The sequence below is a fragment of the Tribolium castaneum genome, chromosome 4 (assembly GCF_031307605.1).
Source record: "Tribolium castaneum strain GA2 chromosome 4, icTriCast1.1, whole genome shotgun sequence".
NCBI lineage: Eukaryota > Metazoa > Arthropoda > Insecta > Coleoptera > Tenebrionidae > Tribolium > Tribolium castaneum.
The window spans coordinates 111,703-136,905 of record NC_087397.1 but is presented as its reverse complement, the minus strand read 5'-3'; the positions used below and the strand labels follow the sequence as shown (position 1 = coordinate 136,905).

General features: G+C 33.0%; 6 protein-coding genes across 12 annotated transcripts; 4 read left to right on the top strand and 2 right to left on the bottom strand.

Moving 5' to 3' along the window:
* The first annotated feature begins 108 nt into the window (after positions 1-108).
* On the top strand, positions 109-1,280 carry Nubpl (NUBP iron-sulfur cluster assembly factor, mitochondrial). Its single transcript, XM_008192187.3, has 4 exons — positions 109-284; positions 336-477; positions 529-694; positions 739-1,280. The coding sequence occupies exons 1-4, from the start codon at positions 201-203 to the stop codon at positions 1,271-1,273; spliced, it is 927 nt and encodes a 308-aa protein (XP_008190409.2). The 5' UTR covers positions 109-200; the 3' UTR covers positions 1,274-1,280.
* Positions 1,271-4,297, bottom strand: Surf4 (Surfeit 4). The gene is made up of 5 exons (XM_964082.5): positions 4,146-4,297; positions 3,660-3,923; positions 3,381-3,611; positions 1,716-1,895; positions 1,271-1,663 (listed from the first exon to the last, which is right to left on the bottom strand). Exons 1-5 carry the CDS (start codon positions 4,194-4,196, stop codon positions 1,577-1,579), a joined length of 813 nt encoding a protein of 270 aa, XP_969175.1. The 5' UTR covers positions 4,197-4,297; the 3' UTR covers positions 1,271-1,576.
* Positions 2,349-3,617, top strand: LOC657070 (phosphoglycerate mutase 2). Its single transcript, XM_961221.4, has one exon. It carries the CDS (start codon positions 2,364-2,366, stop codon positions 3,195-3,197), a length of 834 nt encoding a protein of 277 aa, XP_966314.4. The 5' UTR covers positions 2,349-2,363; the 3' UTR covers positions 3,198-3,617.
* On the top strand, positions 4,296-4,768 carry ubl (ubiquitin like). Its single transcript, XM_964153.4, has 2 exons — positions 4,296-4,598; positions 4,668-4,768. Exons 1-2 carry the CDS (start codon positions 4,421-4,423, stop codon positions 4,709-4,711), a joined length of 222 nt encoding a protein of 73 aa, XP_969246.1. The 5' UTR covers positions 4,296-4,420; the 3' UTR covers positions 4,712-4,768.
* On the bottom strand, positions 4,757-6,984 carry Uck (Uridine-cytidine kinase). Of its 2 annotated transcripts, none has more exons than XM_008192186.3 (7): positions 6,892-6,984; positions 6,734-6,842; positions 6,428-6,684; positions 6,233-6,378; positions 6,091-6,188; positions 5,993-6,041; positions 4,757-5,188 (listed from the first exon to the last, which is right to left on the bottom strand). In XM_008192186.3, the coding sequence occupies exons 1-7, from the start codon at positions 6,966-6,968 to the stop codon at positions 5,016-5,018; spliced, it is 909 nt and encodes a 302-aa protein (XP_008190408.3). In that variant the 5' UTR covers positions 6,969-6,984; the 3' UTR covers positions 4,757-5,015. The 2 variants fall into 2 exon arrangements, with proteins under 2 accessions (XP_008190408.3, XP_969315.5); XM_964222.5 differs by lacking the exon at positions 4,757-5,188 and adding an exon at positions 5,210-5,495.
* Positions 6,985-8,414: 1,430 nt separating this feature from the next.
* Positions 8,415-23,727, top strand: FMRFaR (FMRFamide Receptor). Of its 6 annotated transcripts, none has more exons than XM_008192184.3 (3): positions 8,415-8,602; positions 19,559-20,360; positions 22,321-23,727. In XM_008192184.3, exons 2-3 carry the CDS (start codon positions 19,656-19,658, stop codon positions 22,870-22,872), a joined length of 1,257 nt encoding a protein of 418 aa, XP_008190406.1. In that variant the 5' UTR covers positions 8,415-8,602; positions 19,559-19,655; the 3' UTR covers positions 22,873-23,727. The 6 variants fall into 6 exon arrangements, with proteins under 6 accessions (XP_008190406.1, XP_969392.1, XP_015832929.1 ...); XM_964299.4 differs by having other exon boundaries at positions 8,416-8,546; XM_015977443.2 differs by having other exon boundaries at positions 8,416-8,551.
* Positions 23,728-25,203: the final 1,476 nt, after the last annotated feature.

Genomic DNA, 25,203 nt, shown 5'->3' with positions numbered 1-25,203 from the left:
CAAATTTTTTTATTTGAAGCTTTTTACATAAAAAACATTATAAAAAAAAAACAATAATTGGTAATTAATTAATAATTGTACCCAATTTTCGATTTAATAATAATTCCTACATTGTAGTTGTAATGTCGTGATAGTTCTTTTGGCTTGTCACATTATTTTGGATTTTTCAGTTTTTGGAAAAATAATTAATTGATTGGTAAATGGTAGCGCAGCTATTTACTAAAATGGCAACTTTTAAAATACCGTTTAAAAACACGGTTCTTTTTAGTAATACCTTTTTTAAGGTTATGTCACACTCGACTCGACCATGATTTAAAATAAAACTTTTTTTGTAGACTTTTAATCGTACGCATTTAACACAACACCAGACAAAAATACTAGGTAAAGGTCTTCCGGTGAAAAAGCCAATTGAAGGGGTCAAACACACAATTTTAGTGTCGTCTGGGAAAGGGGGTGTTGGTAAAAGCACGACTTCAGGTTTTTATTTTTCATGGCGCTTAATGAGGTTAAAATAGATTTAATTTTTAGTAAATCTTGCAGCTGCGCTAAAATTTGCATATCCAGATAAGAATATTGGTTTGTTGGATTGTGATGTGTTTGGTCCTTCAATTCCTTTAATGATGAATCTGCACGAAACACCTTTATTAAATGATAAAAATCAAATGTTGCCCCTTACGAATTACGGCATAAAATGGTAGATTTCGAATAGAATGAGTGTTTATTTTGTTTTTTTCATAGTATGTCAATGGGTTTTTTGATAGCTGAAGGTACGCCTGTGATTTGGAGAGGTCTTATGGTGATGCAAGCTTTAGAGAAATTGTTGAGACAAGTTTATTGGGGGCGTATTGATTATCTAATTGTGGACACGCCTCCAGGGACTGGCGATACTCATCTCTCATTGGTTCAAAATATTCCAATATCGGGCGTCATTCTTATTACAACGCCACAATTGGCTGCTCTTGACGTCACAAAACGCGGAGCTGCGATGTATAAAAAATTATCCGTTCCTATTATTGGTTTAGTGGAAAATATGTCGTCAGTGACTTGTCCTTCTTGTCATAACACTGTTCAAATTTTCGGAGCGGGAACTTCAAATTTGGCCAATGAAATAGGTACTGACATTATTCAAAGCTTTCCATTGGACCAGAATATTTCGTCAAGTACTGATCAAGGTACGCCCACTGTGATAAAATATCCGCGTAGTTGTCAAACTGATTTGTTTGTAAATTTAGCAAAAAAAGTTGTAGATTTTTTGGAACGAAACAATGAATAGTGAAAAATATGTTTTATTAATCCTTGCAACAACCCATAATAAAACCTACTTAAAATACATTTAAATCATAACGATGGAAGTATAGTTGAGCATATATTTTTGTATCCAAGTACGTACGTTTTGTTTTTTGTGGTTGGTCATAATGAAACTTAAATAAATTACACATTATGTACATTTTTCTTTTAAATTATTAAAAATACAACTTCATACAATCAATTAATAAAGACAGTAATAGAAAATAGGAAAATTCTTTAAAAATGAAATTGTTCAGTCACAATAATTTTGCTCACTAAATAACTTAAATTACCATCGTTTTTTGTGCTCGTCCATTGAAACCCCTCCTGGACCTAAATATACAATCATGAGAAGACCACCAATCACCGACAAAGTCTAAAAATCAAGAAAATGTATAATTACATAGATACTTAAATGTTGCGCTCACCTGGAAGAAGTCATACTTCAAAAAATCACGTAATGGCTTATACGACGGAATGTTCCACCAAGCATTATGATAAAAGTTCAACGTTGTGAGTAACAAAACCAAAATTAGCGCTGATAATTTCGTTTTGTACCCTACTGTCACTAAAACCATAAGTGCTGATCCCAACAAATCCAACAAAATCTGAAAATAATTATTGTAACAAAATAATAATAATGACAAGAGAAAAAATTAAATTAAATTGTTAAGATATTAGAAAACATAATACCTACTCAAAGAATACTAAAAAGTTATAATTGATTCTTTTTCATTATCAACAGGTTGGCATTACCATAAATAGTATTTTTTTAATCACGGTTGGTGGTAATTTTCATCTGAAAAATTTAAGTTGGTCTTCAAGTTACAACCAACCACGTCGTATACCCAACGTTCAAATCTGGTGTGCAAAATGTTAAATAAAGAATACAGTTATTTTCAAAAGTGTTTAGACACAAACGATACAGTCTGGAATTTTAAAATTCACAATAAAATAAAGAGTTCCTACTTTTTGTTACTAAGTTTTGTTTTTCTGCCTTTCAAAATAGTTGTGGGACAACTCCCAAAAAAATCGTTGAATAATAATACTAAATGATAAAATAAAAACAAGCAATCATGGAAAAACTCGTGTCACGTAAATTACCCAAACTGTCACAATTTCTAGTAAATTACAGTACAATGGCACCGTATAAAATCGTAATGGTCCGTCACGGCGAATCAGAATGGAACCAAAAAAACCTTTTTTGTGGTTGGTACGACGCAAAATTGAGCGAAAAAGGTAAACAAGAAGCGGCAAACGCCGGCAAAACCCTCAAAGACGCCGGCTATAAATTCGACCAAGCTTACACTTCGGTCCTAAGTCGAGCACAAGACACTCTTCAGATTATCTTAAAAACGCTAAATCAATGCGATATTCCCATTCAAACGACATGGCGTCTCAATGAGCGTCATTACGGCGCATTAACCGGCCTTAACAAAACTGAAACTGCCGCCAAATACGGCGAACAACAAGTGGCCATTTGGAGGCGGAGTTTTGACGTACCGCCGCCCCCCATGGAAAATGACCATCCACACTATAAAGACATCGTATGCGATCCGAGATACAAAAACGGACCGCCTCCTGAACAATTCCCCAAATTTGAATCGCTCAAATTGACAATTGAACGAACTTTGCCCTTTTGGAACGAAACTATTGTACCACAAATTAAAGCCGGGAAAAGAATTCTGATTGCAGCGCACGGAAATAGTCTAAGAGGAATCGTCAAACATTTAGATCAACTTAATGATGAACAAATAATGGGACTTAATCTACCGACTGGAATTCCATTCGTTTATATGCTGCAAGAGAACATGAAACCAGCACAGGGAGGCAGTTTGCAATTTTTAGGCGATCCAGAAACGGTCAAGAAGGCCATGGAAGCCGTAGCCAACCAAGGAAAAGCCAAATAATTATATACAATGTTATTTTCTATAAACAACGATTTGCTTAATAATTATTATCATGTTTGTGTAAACAAATGTGCTGAGTCAGTGATTCCACGTCAAATTTGTAAAAAAATATTGGCCACCTTGACGTTTGCATTTAACGGTCAATCGGATCAATGTTGCCAACTTGAATTAAATAATAGTTACCTGTAAAAAGCTGAGTTCAAAGCGTATCAGTGTGATGAACATGAAGGCGAGTAAAATACGTCCTGTCAGTTGCAAGTAATTTTTAGGTTTGTTTTCGCCTAATGAAGGTACACCTGCAAATAAACTCTTGGCTTCGCCCCTACTCTCAGCCAAGACTAGTAAAAGTGCACCAATTAGAGCGAGATTTCTGAATAAGAATTGCAAATCCCATAGTATGCTGTATGCTAAAGTCTGCAATCAATTTTTTGGTTTTTGGTTGTTGATTTTTTTGAGACTTACTTGTAAAACAACAATAAAAAAAAGTACACCACACGCAATAGCTACTTTGTATCTTATAATGACCATCACACAACCTCCTAACTGACCAATCAAATTGACTAAAACAAAAATAGTGGCTAGAAATTTGCCACAACCCCATGACATGTCCATGTATTCCCTTTGTTCGGACCATTGGAACCACATTCGTAAACCATCCTCCAAAAATGTTGAAATGAGACATAAACGAGCGACAGTTGGAAGAATATGTTTTAGTTTTCTGATGACCTAGAAGAAAATTATTGCTTACAACATATGGAACGCATAAAAAATTGCACGTAATGGCTCAATTAGTACGAAAAACCTGTTGATTATTTCTCTTTTTGTAAGAAAGTTAAACGGGTGACGTGACATTTATCGAATTTTTGGAAATTATAAATGATCTTGACAGAAATTTTCAAATATAACGAAGTAAAAACATTACTTGTGCTTTTCACTAGCGAATATTACCTGATCTGCTACATCTTCGGCACTTGAAATGTATTCATTTGGAATATTCATTTTTGATTGTAGAGAGCCAAAAGCTCCACGCAGACACGTAACTTTAAATGAACTACGCAAACGAAACGAACTATCTACCCACGATAGTTCAAAATTTCTAACAGTAGTTCAGCAGTTACACAGTCAACTGTCAGCAGTGTGACTTCTAGCAAATTCCATAATAAATAAAAATTAACAACATTAGTGTTTGCACACATTTTGACTGAAATTTTTCAGTGGTGAAAATGATTGAAATAACGTGCAACGACCGTTTGGGCAAAAAAGTGCGGGTTAAATGTAACCCTGATGATACTGTCGGTGATTTGAAAAAACTTATAGCTGCACAAACTGGCACTAAATGGGATAAGATTGTTCTGAAAAAATGGTACACCACGTTTAAAGATCACATTCAGCTTCAGGATTGTATCCTTTCGTACAGTTGCAAAAAAAATGTTCCAATTTATTGCCATTTTCCTTAATTTTAATTAACAGATGAAATCCATGATGGGATGAATCTTGAACTGTATTATCAATAATTCACCATTTTTTAATTTTCTATTATAATAAATAAAAACCATAGGTTAAGAATAAAAGTCTTTTATTAAATTAATAATCAAACAAACGTTTTGGTATTGCAATATCACACAAAAAACCGATTTCTTTTTATAAGTACATAATTCACAACCTTAACACAATTAAAAACCCTGTAAAACGAGTATATTTGCTGTGCAATAAAGAATGAATAAAATGGCACAAGTGATTTCTAATCCTAATTCCTTTGGCGTTTTAAAAATTAACTGAAGTAAAGCACTAACTATGTATTTACATAAAGAATGAATCTTAATGAGGTCGTTTAAATTGGCCGTCTCCTCCAGAATTGACTTTTTTGGCTGGTGAATGCACTGGTGTTAGATTTACAGCAGCTGCAGCCACTTGAACAATTCTTTCCTCAGATGCCCTTTGTCTGTTACTTAAAATTTCTCTGATATGTTGCACAATTAACTCGATGGCCACTGAAGAACAAAAAAAAAACGTTACAGGTTTAATGCATAGGTTTATTAAGAAAGCAAAACACAATTTTTGTAATACATCAGATCCAAAAAATAATACGTTTTTTTAACAATTGACCATGTTGTGCTAGTTCCAGTCTTATACAATACCCTTATTAGAAAAGTAAGATACTTTGGTTTTAAACTGGTATTAAAAGTTAGTAAAGTCGTTACGTCCGACTTTGTGTCGATGGAATGGACTTGTAGTTATTTTCTCGTTCAGTCCCATGCAAAATATCCCAGATGTGGTGAACTATAAGGTCAATAGCCACTGCAACATAAACATTGCCATGAAATACGACAACGATATAGCATGCAAAAAGAAAAAACACCAATTCATGACATTTAAGTGATGTAAGGTGATTTTATGGTACAGAAATGATTATTGCAGTGACTATCACCATTCACCAAAAGCATTTTCAATAAAAAAATTAAATGAAAAAATGATCAGTTCTACAGGGTGATTTAAAAATGTCGGACAACGCAACTTGATTTTTAATTTTTAATATATTTTTAGTTGTTTTTCTTAGAAACTGTCAAATTTAATTTATTGTCAAGTTTGTAACTTTATTAAAGACACTAATTGGTAATTTTTTAACAGTTATTTGTTTTAATGTTGTAAGATTTGTCGCCTTCGCTGACTAAATTAAAAAAAAATTGATTTGAGGTACTAAAAATTTTACCTAATATCTCGCTCAGTTTGACGCCCTTTATCAATAAATTCAAAATTTTTTAATCACCCTGTGCATCCAAAAAAAAAGTGTTTACCTGTATTATCCGCCCCCCTTGGAATTATAACATCAGCGAATTTTTTCGTCTGGAAACGAGAAATTACAATTTAAATATTGAAAAAAAAAAGATCTCACAGGTGAGCAAAACTCCTCAAATGCTGGTTTTACAAAATTCATGTATTGGCACAAAACTTGTTCCAGATCGCGTCCACGTTCATTAATATCTCTTGGAACTAGAAAAAATAACGTGTACAGTGAAAAAAAAAAATAATTATACCTCTTCTGGCCAATCTTGTATCAGAATCAGTGTCCACAAACAATTTCATGTGGAATAATTTGCGAACCTCTGGAAAATAAAACACCAAGATTCCCTCAAACAGCACAACGTCCGCTGGATATATAGTTATAATTTCATCCTTACGTCTGTAAAATAAAGTGTGAGGTTATGTTTGATAAAAAACCGACTTATTACAAGGAATGATTTTTGTAGTCGTAAGTCGGAATTTGGACTATTTTTCCCGCTAAAATATCCATCAGAGTCTCCTTCATCAAGCTTTCATTGAAAGCGTCAGGGTGATCAAAATTGAACAGCCCCTTTTCAGCTTTCTGTATCTCACTGGGGGTTAAATCCCTGTAAAAACTATCCTGCGAAATGCAAACAACTTGTCTCTGTGTGTGGTCAACATCCACCTGCCCTAGTTTCTCCATAATACGTTTACAAACGGTACTCTACAAGAAAAAGGTAATTTTTATTACGTGATGTATGTAAAGTACCGACCTTGCCACTAGCGGTACCACCTGAAACACCGATCAAAAACGGCGTTTTTCCGTCCAACCCATTTACTTTCCCATTTAGTTTTGCATCACACATTTTCGTAAATATTTTCCTCAAAATCAATAATCAACCGTTTTGATTTCAACGAGTGATAAACTCACCTATGAAAAATGTTGCGCATTTCCTTTAGCACATTTAGTCTTGATTTTGCAAAGCAGAAAGCTGAAATTTTCAACATGATTCTAGTAATTGATTCAAAGAGGGCGCTTTCAAACAAAAGATAAAGCTCCGAGCTTGCTTGATTGAAATTCAAAGCCGAAACTAAACTTTTGTTCCACTTCTGTGATAACAAAGGGCAATATATGAATTTAATTTTAAATAAAATAAAGGGAAATCGAAACATTTATGCAACTGCTGAACAAAATGTTTTTTTTGTGGAGACAATAAATTTCTGAATAGCTTATTTTCAGAATTTAAAGTTTGACTGTTTAAGAAGTTTAATTTTTTTTCTCTGGATTTTTGAAATCTAGTAAAACGTCATGAAAAAACGCTTTCTCATTATCATTTATCACCTTTAAAATCCGACTTGTAATGTAAACAACAGCCGCATTATCGTTATGTGATTTATTCAATCTATAAATCACTAAATTTTTTGACAGAAACGTAATGAATCACGTCTGGTTGAAATTATGCTTTAATCTGGAACATTTTCCCTTATTTTCACATTGAAACAGTAAATTAAAATGTTCGATTATAATTTAAGAAAAATTAATGTATTGTATTCTTCTCCATGAAGCGGCTCATAAAACGCGCTTCTGTTTCAAGATTAAATAAAATTCTTTATCGAAATGAATGCTTCTTAGTGCGCGGATAAATAATCTTTTAATGTCCTCTCAACACGCATTTTATTTCGATAATGTGAAAAAGTACATGAGAATCAAGCGGAACGTCTGTTTTTTCCTCAATTTAATTAGATTTCGTTGAGAAATGCGCCAACGTTGAATACTAATTGTGAATTAAGGTGACATTAATGCTTATCTGTCGTTGGTAATTAAGAGAAATCCCGAATCGGTTCACCTGTTTCCTCCTCAAAAGAAACAATAAGATTTGCGTTACTTGATGCATCATCAAGTTGTTTTGTACGTTACAAAAAAAAGCGTAATATTGAAATTTATTTTATTTATTTTAAATGACAATTTCTTCATATCGATTTATTATTATACATATTCGTGGTGTCTTGGCATCCAGACTAAAACGCCATGAGACGAGACGTATTCCAATTAAAATTCAAAGCACTGCTGGTCATGGAACTTGATATGTACATAATTTTTATCATATTTGGTTTTCCTGGTTGGTTTTTACCATTTTCAGCCAAATGCCATACATGGAAGAAAACCATTTTCTAATTTGAATTAAATATTATTTATTTCAACGATCGTTTGATATATGTTACTTAACGAAAATTTAGATAAATTTTCGCCTTATTATACCGTTACAAGATGCGTTATTGGAAAAGTTCCGAGTGTGAAAAAGCGACTTTTCGATATTGCCAAAGTTTGAGTACGTGAGAAAAAATCCACTTTAATTATGCAATGAAACAATGCATCGTCACCACTAAATAGTACACAAAAGCTCATCAATGAATACAAATGAGACTACTTTTAGCTTATCTGACGAAATGCGGGCAGACGTAGTCGTATGGGGGCGTCAGTGCGCTTTCAGCTCTCGTCGCGACGCCCCACAGCACACTCCCAACTCGGAAAAACTACGGAAAGTGGCTCAAACTAAAACAAAATAATACTCAAACAGGTGGCAGGTGAAGTGAGTGATGGGTGCGTGATTTATTTATTAACTTTCTTGTTTTTTTTTAAGGTAGGTGAAGAAATATTAGCACTTCATTAATTTTCCCAACTTTTTACATTATGGGAATAAATGGTTTTGTACATTGTGTTATCAATTTCTGATTAATTGCACAAGTTTTGTAATTAGTGCCGTATTATTCTGGTTGTAATTTAAATAAATGACAAATTGAATTGCTTGTAATAAAAATGTAAAATGGGTTAAAACAAAATAGATTTTTTTCGTTAGAGCGACGGAGGACTAACAGCTTTACAACTAACGCTGCAGGGATTTACTTTTATCTCTCGGTTTATATTTATAAATACAGTACGTATTTTATTTTAGCTGCTTTTGCGGTGGTAAATTCATAGAAAATTGATACAGTTTTAATGACTTTAAACCAAATATCGCTGGTTATTTAATTACATTTATTTGACTCGTATTGAAATATTTGTTTGCTCACTATAATAAAAACTGTACGAGAGCAAATTTATTTGTACAAAAAACCGCATATGGTTCAGAGGCAAGTCGAATTGCTTTGAGAAATAGAGTCGTATGTACCTATCAATGTTTAAAAATAAGTGTAAATAAGTTAATTAGAATAAAAGCACAGTTGACATGAAATAAATTACAGCCATCATAAAAGTTCTATCAATGGTTTGATTGATGATCAACAATCAAAAGCATTAATCTTGGGGGTGTATTTCTCGTTCGTTTTTTGCGAAATCTAAACTAGTTGAAAAATTTTTCATCCCACAAACTCTCTCATATTTTTCTTCTTCACGCCATCAAACACTCGTGTGAAATTACATTTACCAAAGTAAATGTTTAAGCAAGAGCGATTTTTTTTAACGAAATGTGCACCCTATTACAATCTCGAGTGTTTCTGCATTCGAGTGTCGACTTTTCCCATCGAAAATTCTCTCTCAGAAAGAACAAAGGACGGTTAAGTATTCCTCTTGTCTTTTAAAATAATGAAATTGAACTATTATTGGCTTTTGTGAGAGGTAATTTGCCAGAAAGTGCCCGATTCGAATTTTTAAACATTGAGAGAGATAATTGCAGGCGACTTTCAACTACCATACCTAACCTGTCAGAAAGTTGTGCTCACAAAGCAGTCTTATAATTTTTCGCCTCAGGATTATTTTACCACTTAATTACGTTGTATTTACCTGCTTTGGTTAATTTTTCGAAAAACTTTAAACGAACTGATTTGATGTGTCTACGATATTTACTTAAAATACCATGCAAATTATTCAAAATGTTTAGGTTTTTCGCATGCATTATCCAACAAAGGCAATCGCAGGTGGTTTAAGTTATTCCGCGATTTTCAACGCAGCTTTATGTTAATTTTTTAAATAAATTACAAGAAAAACGTGATAAAAACTCAATCAATAAATTTATTGGCGTTTCTTTCGTCCTATGCTTTATTGAGGATTACAGAAAAAAAGCTTTCTAAACATTGTTTTAGTTTGCAGGCGGTTTAAAAATAATAAAACCTATTTATATCCCGCGTGCTTTTTCAGATAAACGGCTTTTATTGCTTTTTGTAAGTTTTCGTGTTTTTTCTTCATATAAGATTGCTAAGAAATTAAAAACGTGACCACTTCAAAGTTTGCATAAAACTAAATTACAGAGCTTTAAAAATTTACGCAATTAATTTAAAAATCAAAAGTCGATTTTTTAGTGACATTCGATCGCTTTCGGTTAATTTCCGACTTGCAAATGTGTTGATTTTATGAAGGACTAATTGAACGATACACTTGTGCCATGTAATACCTCCACAGTTTAATTAGTCTACAAATACAACAACGTAACTCTGCTTTCAGCTTGTATTAATTATAGTTAAATGAATCACCCACTAACTAATAAATCGATCGTGTAAGTTTAAACGATTTATAGTCGAAAATTGGTGTTTAAGTGAAACAAAACGGACTAAACTTTAGGGTTAAATGCAGTTTGGCTCTTCGACATCTCCGGAAACAGTGATTAGGTGGAAAAGCCGCGTATAAGAAAATCGAACAACTTGCGGTATCTGCAGCAGACGTCGATCATTCCTCGTAGAAAGAACTTTAATACACAATCCGTCGCTTCTGATAACGTAATTAATATTCGGAGAGTTTGACGCAATCTAAGCTAAAGGCAGAACCAAATCTATCAAATAAAGTCTCATGCTCAAACTGTTACATGTTATTAAAAAAAAAACCGATTAACGACTCAGTGAATTATGTTATAGGATCCATTATCAGCAAAATTTTTTATTAAATATTTTTTATCTGGCTGACGGAAATGATGTTGCAAGCAGGTGAATTAAAAATACTGTCTACTTTAATTGCCCAACTTCTTTAGTATAACAAGTTGTAGGAGTAAATTACAGCAGACTTTGGTTTTTAGATTGGCTTGACAGTAATCAAAAGGATCCTTTTTCAAACAAGGACAACACTTTTTATGTAATTTCCTAATTAAAGTGGAACAGTTTAGACCACTAAAACGGTACATTGCGTTTTGTGTTCCTAATTAGAACTCGATTCGATAATAATTATTATAAAATATCTACGTTAAGGTTTGTTTGGAGCATAGTGACAAGCTTAATCCATTAAAGTTTGTTGTCAGTTGTGGACCCTGGTCAAAATTTGAACACATTGTTTGCAGCTAAAAAAACACATTCATTTCAATGCTTAAAAACATCTTTAAATGATATATGGTCTATTTCAGGCTTTTCATCGATTTTTCATTTGCCTCTTATCCTCAAAATCCCTTCGTGCATGTGCATTTATTATCACTAAAAAGACCATTCGTTGTAAGTGCACTTTATTACAGCCATTGAACAATCGTTTACTACTTTAATCGTAATTTGAAGTTTTCAGTACGAGTAATTCCATTAACGTGTTCAAGTTTGTGTAATAATGAAATTACAGACAGAGTTTGATTTGAAAGTTTGTAAGTAAACGCCGAGTCATCATGTCTTCAATTTGCACATTTCACCTGAATTACATTTCAGGAATTTGTCAATATTTTTGACTTGTGTCTAATTAGTACTATGCGCATCCACCAATTCGGGCGGCTATTTTAGAACCGAGTTGGAGCTTCGCCATACGATTAGATAATCGCAAGTAAACATCAAATCTCTTGAGGATAATAAGTTCAATGAACACATCCCGTGTTTAACGAATGTTTATGTACTTAATCAATTACGAAGCCGCCTTTAAGCATTGTCTCTCTTATTGAAATAACGCTTCATTCAACGCTTTGTTTACTCCAGCCATGATTTTTTGCAAAGAATTCAATTAATTTCACTACAATGTCTTTTTTAAATTTAATTTCTGGCCGCTTTGTCTCATTTTTGATTAAACAAACGACAAAGTCTGGCATAAAGTTATTGGCATTTCCATCACTTCCAAAGTTGCACTAGACCCAAATTGTTTGCTTCATTTCTATATAAATGATAGAAAGCGCCAATTATTCCGACTCGCGATTCCGTCATTTTCTTGGCGACATACCAAACATATGACACGTTTTCATCACACCAAAATTGTTGCAATGTTGCTAAATTTAAAATGCAATTCTCTTAATATTTATTATTATCATCATCACAAGTTTTTATTTTTCAGTGATTTTAAATTTAGCTTGATTTTATCAGAGCAAATGACTAAACAAGAGTAGTGTTTGTAAAAAATTAATTAACCCAATTGATCATAAGTACTTAAATTCTCGCAAAGAATAGCTCGCGTTAATTTAAGAGGCTGTTAATTCGTTTTGTTGCAAAATAATCCATTAAGGATTACGATGTAAGCAATTAGCTCTGTTTTACCAATAGATACTGGCAATTAATTCCCAAAGTTAGCAGACTAGTATTTAGTCCTCCTGTCCAACTAACTTATAATTATCTCGAGTTGTACGGAATTGCAATCGAAATGTTTGCCAAAAATTTATTAACAGGTGTTATCCGAACAATATTAACTTGTTCGGTTACATCTGGACGTAATCAAGTTAAACAGTATCTACTGTTCCACAAACTAAATGAAACTTTCCAGAAGAGTTTGGAGCTTGGCCATACATCGATTAAGTAAAACTCTCTGTGCTATTTTTCTCGAAGACAACTGAAATTAAAAGACGCACGATTCTTTCACACAGATGTAATGTTCGCTAAAATTTTGCGATAAATCTACAGGCCATAATTTACAATTTTCTTTGAACGAGTCGACGACCTTTCTTTTTGTGTCATTTCAATAAGCAAACGTTTCATTTATTTCTTGATTATTTTTGTACACGGTTTTGGCAAGGACGTGCAATTTATAAATAGACATTCTTTATCTTGAGATAAAATATTATAATTGAAACGTCTGTTTTTGCATTTTTGTGTAAATTTTTATTGGACTTTTAAATCAATTAAGTAATTCCACAAGTTTGGATTTTCTTTAGACAAGACACCTGTTGGCTTTTATATGACTGGTGGTTGTATTTCAGACATTGGTAAAGCTGCCTAATAAGCTTTAAATAATTAATTTTAGCTTCTCTGTGTTTGGGAACAACACAAATCTACGATATTAATCGCAAACGTTTAATTCTCTCTATTAATGCAGAAGCTTATTTACGTATGTTTGCGTTTAGTTTGGATTGATTTTACGCTTAGTTTAAATAAATTATTCATTTCTTGAATTGTGTAATGTAACACTTAATCTCTGACAAAACAGTGGGAAAATAAACGACGTTGGGAAAGTTGTTTGTTCATTCCTAAAATGAGATTTATCGCTTTGCGAGTTTATTGAAAAAACAAAGTTGATTTAATTTTTTATATCAATCGTAGGTAACTAGTGATATTTATAATGTTTACAACGCTTCAACGAAAATAGAAATGTATTTTTGAAAGGCGTGCTCTCAAAAATAAAAAATATGTTTTTTTAATGCGTTCAAGTGATGATAAAAATTTATAACACTTTTCAGGGAGTTCAAGTGTGACCCCAACTTGTAAAACGTCTCTCTGAGTAAATTTCAAACTTGAAATAAATTTGCGCCATTTGCTTAGGAATCTACATTATCGACGCAATTCCAGGGGTGCTATCTCCAGCGCCAGCAAGCTAACGGACAAATAATAAATGCTTTGGTAAAGTTGACTGTTGGGAGGCAAATTATATCTTAATATACACCCAAATCTCTGGTGTAGAGACTTTTTTTGAAATGTGGTGCAATAAAGCCAAACACTATAAATCTGAATCCATCAGGAAACTTTATATTGTTAAGGTGTTACATCCCTTTACACTAACTTCCAACATAACTTTTGCATTTTAAAATAATGAAATTCCGTGTAGCTTAGGTACCAAGTTTGGAGATGCGTTTATTGACTTTACACTTTCCCTTAGAGATACGTTTAGAGAAAAATATTTTAAACTGAGCTGCCACAAAAAAGTTTTTAATTGTCGTTGGAAGTGGAATTTTCATAATGTAATTTATTCAACTTTCTCGGACAGTGAAAGAATTTTAAATTTACTTAAATTCTCATCAAGCAACGAGAATAATTAAAACGACAAATATCGATTTTAACAACTTGCAGAGAAAAACAACTCAAATATTGTTTTTCATAATTATTTGAGAGCAGTCGTGTGTACAAATTGTCTTTTTCACCTATTTTTTTATCTGCTTGTCTCATACACTTCCAGAATTCAACTTCCTTTTACAAGTACTTTCGTGTCTCTACCTTTACAAGTCGTTTTAATTTATTCACCCTTTGCCAGACACCGACATTCACCTGCTGCGGATATAGTATGTAAAACTTCTTTCTTACAATTTGATCAAACACGAAAGAAATTCCAAAGTCTGGAGTAAATAAAATCAGAACGATTCAAAATTGGATTTCTTTGGATTTCACAAGTTAAAATCGCATTTGGCAAATTTATTCCTACTTTTTTTCCAACATTAGTAGCAGCTCGATAAAGGCGATTAAATGACCCAGATTGGAGGGATCAGATTGTAGTTTGGCAAAAAAGGACGATGAGAATGTTAACTTTGTTATTAATAGATATAAGGGGGAAAACCTCAAAGTTCACAAAATGTTGGAGGTGCAACGACTTTATATTTCAATATTTGCAAAACTAGGTTGTTTGGTAAAGATGTCCGAATGTATTTTCTTTTGCTCTCTTTCAGTGATATTTGTATGCAAATACTGGACGAAAACACAATATTGTTTTGCCATTGGCGAATCGTGTACATTTCATAAAATAAACTTTTATCTTAATTCATACTAGCAAATAAGTAAAGGTTAGATAATTTTTTGCAAAAATGCTTCAATCATCACAAGATTCACTACGACACAATGTTATTTTTAAAAGTTTCATGTCTAGCCAAAGCACATTTAGTTTTTCCACCAGTTAAAATTGCTTTTAACATAATATGTTTGGATAATAAGGAAGCATAAAAAGGTTTCTATTAGTTTAATTCCACCTTAATAATAGTTGACAGCAATGAGAGAAAATAATACAAAAACTATGTCTTTGTATGGAAAAATAATATGTAAATGGGCGTTTCCTCTGCGTGTGCAGGAATTTCAGAAGTAATCTAAAATTCAAAAAGACTCAGCACAATAGTAATGGCACACAAAAAGGCTCTCTTTTTTACGTCACGTGGATATTTATGGAGCTCCAGAGGATTGTCTCAAGTACACCTTAGAGAATGAATACGAATTGTTAATTTTTTTATTTTAATTCCTTTGCACACTTCACGATTCTATTATCGTGTTCTTCACGAGATTAATTGTCACTTAAATCAGGCTTCGAAAATAGACTGAGTTTTTGCCAGACATTAGCATATGAACACGGCCAGAATAACACATTGTGATAAATGTGTTTTATAATTTTGTTGACATTTTTTCGCCTCTTTGACATGATATTCTCGTATTCCTCCTCAGTGTATTGTTATACGCATTGAATTTAAGATTTTGAAACGCTTCCTTGACACATTTATTTATTTCCCACTACAGCATAGTTTTCAATTAAAAGGGAACAACGGTTTTGTTGCAGGTTTTAATAATCTCGTACCTGTGAACATTTAATGAATATTTAAACAGTCGGAAGTTTCGATACAACGTTGTTATTAAATTTATTAATTTATTCAAGTAGCAGGGCAGTTATTAGTCAAAGGAAGCTCTTTAATATTTATAGATTTCTAGACTTGTTGCACTTGTAAAACTATGACCTTGGCTCAATATGTTTATTTTCTCGTCAGATTAATAAGATCAAGAGCTTTTATTAAATAATTAAATGAAATCGCAAGGCTTTTGTGTATCTTTCAGAGTGCAAACATTACATTAGCACGGCTAGAGCTTACATAGGACTTACAGCTTTCACATCCATATCACGAAATTAATTACTACTCAGCCTTTAAACAAATCAATAGCGTTAAAACTAGAATCTCGCAATTATTTAAAAATGTGGCGCAACGTACTTGTATTTGTTTTCTTAATAAGTCTAAAATTCCGTTCACGTGACGAGTAATTTTGTGGTGTGCCTCAACGAATTACAAAATTAGAGACGTTTGTACTATTTTCCGGTTTATATTTCACCATCGTTAAAAGTTTCTTTTGAGGAAAATCAGTCTGTGGAAGTTATCCCAAGATCCTTTAATAACTTTTTATATGAAAGAAAGCATCCATGAAAAAATTAATTTATAATAATTGGTTGGATGATGTTTTCTTAAGCAATTTTAATTATAGGGTCAAAGGTATTTTTATCATCGGAAATCAATTCGAGAGGTAATGGATGATGTTCATTGCTTCGATTGGAATTGCTCTTACATCATTAATCAACATTTATGACAGAGGTGTAGCACAAAAATCCGCCTCTAATTGTCACTTAATTAAAATCCTCAAGTTGGTGTTTGAGAAAGTTGCTTCAACTTTTCTCCAAACTAAATTAGCACTCGACTAACTTTTTGATGCACTTCCAATTTTGATTTAAAACCACCAACATTTTACGGGACTTCCTCCACAAATCTTGGAATTAATAAAATAGTTGCTAAGGCGTGAATTATTACGAGTAGAAGCTCGTTATTGCAGATGTATGAACGCACACTAATGAACACAGGGCAAATCTAGTTTCGAGTCTTTATTAATATGCATGTACCCGTTTCCTGCTAAAACATGACATCAAAAGATTTTATTTTGTGGCATTTACATTGTTTCCAGAGCTTACCGCAAAAATTGGAGCAAAAATTTATTATTTTAGCGGCTTGCTTCTATTGACTGATGATATCCCTATTAAACAATTTATTTTCTTATGCAAGGAGATTAAGTGTAGACAAACGTTAGCGTTCTTTTTAGTAAGTATCGGTCTGAAAACAATAATACGTTTGATGTTGACATCAAACCAATTTCCAACACCCTAGAGCAATCAGGACATGTAAACAAACATACAGTTTTATAAAAAAAAAACAAATATGGAGTAGCATAAAGTGTTAAAAAAATTCGCTTTGACACTTTATTAAAATTAACCTTTTTTAGGATCTCATATGTTACGTAGCTTTTAGATTGGAAAATACGGAACGTGAAAATTCTTTTCTATCATCGAGACACAGGTCTAGACATCTGCTTCACGATCACATATCAAAAAACTTTGACGCAACCAATATCAATATGATTCTATTTTAACTTTTATCATTCATAAACAATTCATTTTATGAGTAATTCCACGTATTAAAAACTATATTAAAGCTAGATAAATAGAGAGCTAATATTCGCAGTGATACTTTTATGTTTGAAGCAAGACAAAAAGCGATTTTATTGTGTGAGAGACCGGAAAAACATGATATGTGTGGACTAAAACTGCAAAATCGATTCCCAAGATGCAGCAGACATTCAGCATTCTAAAAATAAGAAAACTTGTAAAATATCACTATAGGTTAATGTCAAGGTTTTTGACTAAATTATTTTTTAGTTTAACCTTAATAATTTATTTCCGGACTGTTTGGCATGACACCAAATCTGGGTACGGAGTTTGCGATAAAATAGAGCTCTCTGAATGGATTTTTACGCAAAGGGATTTGAGATTATCAAGAACTGTTTTAAGAAAGAATCAATGAGATGGTAGTTTTTTGTATTCACATCCATTAACCTAATTCGCAAATGTTGAGGAACAGAGGAATGCTATGAGATGCACAATAGTCAAGTTTTAATTTATGCAATTTTTATTTTCGGAAGCTCCAAGAAAATGTGGAATCGCTCGCCCACACATCATTGACACTAACCTAGATCTCTTATTGATTTATTCGAAGCTTTCGTAAAATATTATAAATACATTGCCGCAATTTCCTAAAATTCGGTTATCTTGTAAAGGTGTTAAACTTGGAATTAATTTATAGTTTGAACAAGTTTGCTTGATTATACATATGGATGATGCCACTTGGAATTACTACCTTCAAAGATTTCCTATGACAGTCAGCGAAGGGAAAATTGACAAGTGGTAAAACCTCGAGAGCTTTACTTTTTTTTCACTTTTCATCTACAAATAAATCGTTAGATCGGCTTATGTTCGATTTATTTATGAATTTGACTCCCTCTGTGAACAATCCAATTTAAACCCCTAGCTTAAACAGCAATAAATAATACTAATATGCCATTGGCTCGTTGACAAATCTATTCGTGATGCGTAACGAACCAACACGTATTTCCGTAATCCCTCGAGTTTACTCGACCGAGGTTTGTCCTTTTGTATTTAGAGGTCAAGAGTTGATGATCTTATCCGGAGGAAATAACCTAATGCTTGACCAGAATGGGACTCACTCAAAATAAACTTTTAATTAAAAAAATGTGAGATGATTATAATATGCAGTTTGTGTTGAATTTATGGGAAAAGTTTAATAAAGGACAACATCTTGTGTCTGTCACAGATTGTCTAGTTTGCAGCAGTTTATTGCAACCTTTACCACCGGAACCATCATTTTACAAAGTAGCTGAAAGTTTCAGCTTTATCCACCAGTGATTAGAAATATTATGAGGAGTTTTACGACGTTATTTATCTGAATAGCCGGTAATTACATAAAAAAGACCAAAAATAGCATCATTTTTGAAAAGATTCTCCTTGGATTAATTAAGCGGGAAATTCGGCAAATGACCGTAATTAGACGTTCCGTACAATTTGATAAAATTGTTATAAACGACGTTATCTTTCGTAAAACTTTAGTGTTTTGATAATGGAGTGTTCAGCAGCTGTTGTAATTGACCTAAACAAAAGTTTGTTCAAGCAATCGGAAGAATTACACTCCAGAGGAAACTGCAACCGTTCCACGTCCCTCTCCCAACTTAACAAAGATTAATATCAACATCAACACTTTTCGTTTATTGTTTATTCTGTTTTCCTAATTTAATCTTATTCTATTGTTTGCCGAGTTTGTGCTGAATCAGTAAAAGAGCCATTTTCTAGTCATATTATGCGTCATCCCATCTGTGTTATGTTAAAATTTTTATCAAACATGCAATAATTAGAATTAAAGTTGGTATTTTCCCCAATTTTCTTGCAACACGAAGGCAGAAAAGAAAGAAAGGATCTGTCTACACAGATACGCATACGCACTCGGATGTAATATTGACCGGAGTGTTGGACATTGATGGACTTGTTTCATCATCATTTACTGAGCTAGTTTAGAAATAAATACCTATCACATGTTGCTAAAACAATGTGATAGCAGAAAAGGACCAACTTTAATGGAGATGTGTTTCAAATATCTATCCTTAGCACGCTGAAAACCACTTATTCTTGTATTACTACACCACTTGAGAAACATTGGACTGTGGCCAAGTTGATAGTTTTCTAATCTTGGACAGTTTCGTATTTTTAAGTTTAATTTAGTAATTAACCTTTTGGTGCGATATTTTAAAACGCCTGCCTTTAAAGGAAAATGCTAAAATCACGTAATTGAATAGAGTTTAATAAACAGTTGTTTAAACTGACCACTGATTAGGTTATTGTTCCTTCTTGAGTAAAAAACTGTCTGTTGTTTCAGATAATGGAATAAAAGGAGAAATGTTGGAAATGCTCGCATCCAACTCCCAATTCCGTAAGACTCGAATAAAATGATGCGCTAGACTTTCAGACTAAAAATGTCCAACTTCCAAAACGAATCATCCAACGACAGCAGTTACGATTCTTGTCTTAACGAAGAAGCAGAGACTTTAAAATTGTATCGCTTCATAATCAACGGCCTTTTACTCAACATTATCGGAATTTTGGGCATTTTGGGCAACATCATCTCCATGATAATTCTCTCCAGGCCACAAATGCGTTGCAGTATCAACTACCTCCTCATTGGTTTGGCCCGCATTGACACCGTGCTCATCATCACAAGTATCTTACTTTTCGGTTTGCCGGGGATTTACCCGTACAGCGGCCTACTCTTCACTTACTACTATATCGTATACCCTCACATTGCTCCGGTAGTGTTTCCGCTCGCGATGGTCGTGCAAACTGCATCCGTTTATCTGACATTGACTGTGTCCTTGGAACGGTTTGTGGCCGTGTGTCATCCGCTAAGGGCGCGATCGCTGTGCACATACGGAAGGGCGCGCATTTACGTCATTGCCATCATCGTTTTCTCGGCAATGTACAATTTACCTAAACTGTGGGAATCCACCATCAAGGAAGAGTGGTTTCCTGAGAGGAATGTCACGGTGTACTGTCCAAGACCATCAGCGTTAAGAGAAAACGAACTTTATATCAGAATTTACATACATTGGTTATACCTCATTTTTTTGTACCTGTTGCCCTTTCTGGGGCTAGCAATACTCAATGCTGCTATTTACAGACAGGTAATGGCTCTCATATATTACGGTTTGCGTACAATTGACGCGAAATCAATAGTTTCGAATTTTGCTCGAATCTTAAGTACGGAATCAAACAGGATAAGTTGTTTATTTTTCCTCGAAACGAAGTAGAATTGCTTAGGGAATTTGAGAATTAAATTATTAAATTAGGCAACTAGCTACGTACAACGATCCTTTTATTGTTGCACTCGTGCACTAGCTACATAATTTATTTGTACAGAAATTGAATTATCAATGAGCAATGCAAATTCGATGGATAGATACGTCAATAAAGTTGACAGAGACGCTAAACAATTTACATTAATCTTTCATTCTTGCTTCATATGCTGGGTTAAGTGCCTTTAAAGATTTTGCGACTGACGAATCCAAACAGCAGAAGCGAATTTTTTCCTCCACTCTTTCGTAAATAATTTTATTCAATATGCGTAGATAAGGGTCGAAAGGAAAGCCTTTAAAGCGTTTAAATTTTATCGAAAAGAATGACAATTGTATCGAATTTGAATTTCAACAACAATAAAACTTTGGTAGTGATATTTAATCACAAATATTTACATATTTAAGGGCGGAAAGATTATCTTTATCTTGATTAAAAAAATACGTAGTAAATAGACGAGTTTCATTTTTTTTACATAATCAATATTTTTAGTTTTCGTTAAAGTTTTTTTTTTACTTTGTAAGTTTTTAATTGTTTGGTTGAATTTTAAGAAGTTTTTAGTAGTTTTAATTCATACTATCGAAAATTTACGAAGAGTAATAAGTACCGTTAGTAGAAAAAGTCTGAGTAGAAAAGTTTCTTTGAAAAAAGTCAGAAAAAAGTGTTCAAATGGCTACGTTCTTTGGAAGTCAAAAACTTCTTAAATATATTCAGGGTGCTTTTTAAAAGATGTCTTAGAATATAAAGGAGACACTTAAAAATTTAGTGCTTGTTTGGCGTTTGATGACCTTAATACAAAAAACCTTTTCTGGTTTTTTACCTAATTTTAAAAATTGTCTTAGTAGGGAACTGGGTTTGAAAAAAAGTTAAGGATTTTAATGAATTAAAAAAAAAACAACCGATAAAAAATACATAATTATTACTGATTTGTTGTTGTCAGATTACAATACCTACTCAAAAATTGATAGAATTTATTTGATGTTAAAATAATTAGACTTTTTTAACTGTTGTGGAGCAGTGTACATACCTATATTAAAAAACCAATACCCTCAAAAATATTTTTCGAGCAGTTTATGCACTTTAGTAACGGAATTAAGTGCTGCAAATTTCCAAAGAAAGTTCGACAAAAAATGTGTTCTTGTCAATAAAAATTGTGCTTTCTCGGGATTTTTTATTATTTGTATTTTCTGAATTAATCGATTTTTTTTTTTTGAAAAAATATAGTCAAATGCAGATGCGACAATGGATTTAAATACATCTTTGTTTAAACTTTAAATTTGTCAAATTAGGTAGAGAAAGATGAGAATAAAAAATTCATTGCTTTCTCGGTCTCTAGCTAAAAAGCGAGAAAATTAAATGAAACTTCTTACATCACAGTTGTTAAAAATGTACAAATTTACAAAAAACTGTTGATATTTCTTTTTTTGTATCCTTGCGTTGACAGCAAACCAATTACTTTATCATTTAACTACAGGAAAAGTCGTTTATACTTGTTTTGTATCGAACTGAAAAAAATGCAAACAACAGATACAGACAATAACATTGTGATCAATTGTAACTGAATCAGCCTTGATTCTTATTTCTGTTGACTTTCAGCGCATTGATTCACAGAAATTCGTTAATATCGAACAAACCGCAAAGTTTATTTATCCACTCGAACCGAGCAAAAATAAAAAAACCCTTCTTCGTCCAATCTTTCATCCAATTTCCTGCTTGACTTAATTACTTCGCATTTATTCTTTAATTCAAGCCCGACTTTGGAAATTACGTTGAATATTTGATTATTTTCAGGTCCGCAAAGCCAATAAGGAGCGGCAGCGTCTTTCCCGTCTACAAAAACGCGAGATCGGCTTGGCCACAATGTTGTTGTGTGTTGTGGCCGTTTTTTTCGTGTGCAATCTTCTTCCTTTAGTCCTGAATATAATAGACACGTATCGGCCCTCTTGGGACATGCCAATTCTAGTAAACACGAGTAACTTGCTAGTAACGATCAATTCGAGTGTGAATTTTATAATCTACGTGATATTCGGTGAGAAATTCAAACGGTTGTTCCTGCTGTTGTTTTGCAACAATTCGCTGTTTGGAACTGGACGGGAGTCTCCAGATGGGGCCACACATGATGACAGTTTCATGTCGAATGGAGATAGACAAAGTTTGAGGTTGCATCGGCACAACAGGAACGGAATGTCCACTCGAATGAATGGCTCGGAAAGGGATAAGAAAAAAGGAGGACGATCTAGGGCTTCCAGTCCAGGGCCCTGTGTTTATTATCCTGCCAATAGGGCTAGTAAAGAGATAACGATTGCCTACACCACACAAACGTCACTCTCAGCACCAGACTGACCCAAAACTCAAAACTAAACAATTATCAAAGGCACTGATTTTTTTTGTTTAATTCATTGCTGTGCTAGTGTTTGATTTATGAGGGCATGAAAATGTGACAACAAAATGTGGTAGTGACTAATACATAAATCCTGGACCAACTCTTTCTTCTAGTCGACAAATTCTATTACAGGGTATGACTCCATCAGGCTCTTGTTTAATCTCAGTTCTTCTAGTCGTCACTACACTGCCGTACAATTAGATTTATTAATAAGTTAATTCAGGCGATGCATCACAACTTAAGACGAGAAAATAAATGTGATGCATTTTCTGTGATTCTATCGCTCATTAATTACTATTTGTAAATGACGATTCATTCATTACATCCTTCACACGTGGGGAAATACAAACGCTATCTCTCGCAAACATAAAAGACTATTTTGGTATAAAGTGAATGATAATTTGTAAGTGAGTCAGACACTTGAAAAATCACGTAGCGTTTTTGAAATATCGTGTCAGTGTGATTTTTCTTGCATTCCTAAACTAAGTTTAAAAAATTCCTGTACATAAAATTTAATGTTCTCACCTATTAATCATATAACGCGGCAAAAATACTCCCCAGTTTTGACATAGATATACCCACGTATGTATAATACAATTTATGCTTATTAGTATCCAACAAACTCAACCAATTTCCATACATTCAAATTAATGTACATACATGCAGATTGTCGAGATAAACCCGAAAATTATAATTTTTAAGTTAGTTGTACCAACTACAGATTTATTTTTGTACCTGAATTCACTTGTTGTTTATTTTAAATGAGAAAATGTACCTACTATGTATCCGAAATAAAAGAATGTTTCAATGTCAAAGCTGCTTTACTTGTTTTCCATCCTTTGGCACGAACGGGTGGTTGGCAGGCAATCAAGCGAAAAATTAAAATTTGATTTGTTTTGATTGTAGAAAATTATTGCAGGATTTAACCGCCCTTTAAAATCACAGAAATGTAACTTTCTTATGAATATTACCGACAATGAATAATATCTACATTTGAATTAAACTGTGTGTAAATGATGACGTTATGTAAATTCATTGTTTGAAGAGATCGTCTTTAAGCAGTATTTTTTAGTTTGATTCCATACGTTGCGACTTCTGAATACCAAACTACATTTTCAATCACTTTGATAGATTTCTATCTCGTGTAGACATTGGCAAGAAAACAAATATCGTATAAAAATTATTGCTCACATAGATATTTGCTTTTATTATACCAATTATTATGACACGTAATCATAATAATCCTGTCCTTTTTTTAACCACAAGAATTTTATTCAAATATGCCTTTATCATATGAAAATTTTAAGATGCTTTCAAATTTCACGGTCGTTTCTATTACGTTTCAACTTTGATTATTTTTGTAAACTTGTATAAACACAGTTTTTTTTAATCAGTGCACTTTCCATCAAGTCAAGTTTGATTAAATTTGAATCTCTTGCTTTGAAAAATTCAAAAGTGAAATACATTTTGTGTTTACACACACACACACACACAACTGAACTAGATCCACGACATTTTAATTAAAATTGTATTAAATATACAATCCCACTTTGTAAATAATTTAATTACATATTCGTATAATAAATACATTTAATTGAATTTCGAAGGCACAACCGTGTGAAATTTAATTTTTCTTCAACAATGTCCTTTTGAAATTTATTTAGTGTTTACACAATTTTAATAAAACGTCCCACCCGAATTGGCCGAACCTTCAATTTAATTTTAGACCTTTGGAACAGCGACAATATCAGGTGTTGTCGTCTGCTGTAGTGAAAATAACTTGTGAATAATAATAAATTAGAATTTGAGAGTTTTACGCAACTGAAACGAATTTTGGTCAACTTGTAAAAACTTTGAACAAAAGCATCGTGTTCCAATGGAATGAAGCACCGCAAGGGTCCGTAGGGTTTAATAATGTGAGGGAGAGTCGTAGATGTTAAAACCCATTTCGTGTCGTTTCCCAAGGCGGCTGATATGTCTGCCTTTACTTGTAATATTTCCGCCTTTTTGAACATACTTTTTATTGATATTTTTTTAATTGTATCTTGTCTTGCAATTGTAGTCGTTCGTGGAAGGACACTAAAACCGCTACGGTTATTTGTAGAGTAAAGGGAGCGAACAAAGGGCGGTTTAATTGTAATGACTTGTTAAAGGCAAAGCCCTTTAACGTTTAGGAAAAATTCGATTTCGAGATAAGGGTAACCCTAATAAGAGACCCGATTGTCTTTGTTGATTCTGACCAACGTTATAATCATTACTAGAAATATTACCAAACTATAAATTAGCTCACT